This window comes from Olea europaea, chromosome 1 (genome assembly GCF_002742605.1).
Source record: "Olea europaea var. sylvestris chromosome 1, O_europaea_v1, whole genome shotgun sequence".
Classification (NCBI taxonomy): Eukaryota; Viridiplantae; Streptophyta; class Magnoliopsida; order Lamiales; family Oleaceae; genus Olea; species Olea europaea.
The window spans coordinates 31,160,299-31,162,593 of NC_036237.1; the positions used below are offsets into that span (position 1 = coordinate 31,160,299).

Genomic DNA, 2,295 nt, shown 5'->3' on the forward strand with positions numbered 1-2,295 from the left:
CTAATACTGGTGAACCTTTCTACGTGATTTTGATTGTCTTCTTGAACTGCAGGGGGATTTATTGGAATAAATATTGGGACTGACATCTCAAATCTACCATCTGCTACTGATATTGTTGCAATCCTCAAAGCTCGTCAAATAACTAACGTACGCCTTTTTGATGCTGATGCCCACTTGCTCAATGCTCTCTCAAACACTGGCATTGAAGTCATGGTTAGCGTTACAAATGAGGAAGTCTTGGGTATCGGAGAATCCCCTTCAGCAGCTGCAGCCTGGATTAATAAAAACGTTGCAGCGTATGTCCCCTCAACCAATATTACATCGATTTCTGTAGGCAGCGAAGTTCTCAATTCAATCCCAAATGCTGCACCAATTTTAGTCCCCGCAATGAATTACCTCCATAAAGCCTTAGTTTCTTCAGATCTAAACCATCGAGTTAAAGTTTCGACTCCAATGTCAATGGGAATAATTCCGAGGCCTTTTCCCCCTTCTACTGCCTCTTTTAATACAACATGGAACTCTACAATTTTTCAGATTCTTCAGTTCATTCAAAACACAAATTCGTTTTACATGTTAAATGCTTATCCATATTATGAATATGTTAAGAGCAACGGCATCTTTCCAATGGATTATGCTCTTTTTCGACCACTCTCTTCAGTCAAACAAATTGTTGATCCAAACACCCTTTTTTGCTATAACAGTATGTTTGAGGCTTTGGTCGATGCTACCTACAGTGCTATCAAAGCTCTTAACTTCACTGGAATCCCTATTGTCGTGACTGAAACTGGGTGGCCATGGTTTGGTGGTGTTAACGAACCCGATGCTACCTTAGAAAATGCTAAGACATTTAACGAAAATTTGATTCAACGTGTTTTCAATGATTCCGGTCCACCTAGTCAGCCCACCATTCCTGTGAATACATACATTTATGAGCTGTTCAATGAAGACAAGAGACCGGGCCCTGTCTCCGAAAAAAACTGGGGCGTCTTGTTTGCTAATGGAACTGCTGTATATCCTCTTAGTTTGAGTAATTCAGATCGTGTCAATGCAGATTCTTCAACAGTGTTTTGTATAGCGAAACCAGGTGCAGATGAAAATAAGCTGCAGAATGGACTTGACTGGGCTTGCGGACCAGGCCAGGCGAATTGTAAAGCAATTCAACAAGGGCAGCCTTGTTATTTCCCAGATACTTTGCAAAGTCATGCATCTTATGCTTACAATGATTATTATCAGAAAATGCATAGCTCTGGTGGAACGTGCGACTTTGATGGGACAGCAACCACAACAACAAATGATCCTAGTAAGTTTATGATACTTTGTCGTTAAGGATATATTTGATATACAATATTAGATAGGATTAAAGAGTAGAACGGATAAGATTATAATTTCTTTTCCTTTCTTTATATTGTCAAGTATTATGCAATCTAATTTACTAGACATACCGACAAGTGAATAGATGGTTCGTAGAGCTAGATAAGGCTTGACAATATTTAGTAACAGTAAGATTCTAAAATCTCGCCCCTCATGGGGTGGTCGAGTTGGTGGAGTAGGTGAGGGCGTAAGTCTTTGGTCAATAGTTCGATTTCTCCTACTAACACTTTCTCGGTCGAGTTTGTCGCACTGGACTTGCCTAATGCGGTTTATTTGGTTGACGTGGTTTGCAGGCTATTGCGTCAGTTTGAAAGTTTACTCAGTACGCACCCGAAAGGTAGCGACTGCGGGTTCCCCCGTCACAAAAAAAAAAAAAAAGATTCTAAAATCTTCTTTATAATACTATCCCGTCTCATCGAGTACTTCTCATCCAACGTGATGCAAAATATTAATCTTTCATTTATTTTGTTTGGTATGAAATGTACTCGATAGCAACTTAGATCCCGGTTTCAAAGGAAATGAACTTTTGCTTCCACATTAGTGAACACAACTCATGGGTTTCTCAATGGTAGGTTGCGAAATAATTTGCACAGACATTAGCATATTTACAACATATCCGAGGGAAGGTAGATTGGATAGTACTTTGACAATAATAAGAAAGAATAAGAAGTTACAACTTTGTACTAAATACGTCCTTATTATTCACATCAATTTTTTCAATGCATGTCAAAAGTTGTACAATCATACCTTTAATTCTTGCTTGCTTCTTATTATTCATGAATTTATCGTTGCATTCAGTTTTTTTTTCGCTTAGCTAGCAACTAGTGCCTTCTCTTGTTTATTTAATAATAATATTGCCCACTTTTTGCTACTATCTTCATCTAATTATGTGCATACACTCTATGATGTCATTACGTAGGACAG

General features: G+C 38.4%; 1 protein-coding gene across 1 annotated transcript; it reads left to right on the forward strand.

Annotated features, from left to right (window-relative positions):
• Window positions 1–45: 45 nt before the first annotated feature.
• Window positions 46–1,749, forward strand: LOC111407353 (glucan endo-1,3-beta-glucosidase 4-like; the record flags this gene model as incomplete). Its single annotated transcript, XM_023036779.1, has 1 exon — window positions 46–1,749. A coding segment is annotated over one exon (1,281 nt), but the record flags the coding sequence as incomplete, so codon positions are not given.
• Window positions 1,750–2,295: the final 546 nt, after the last annotated feature.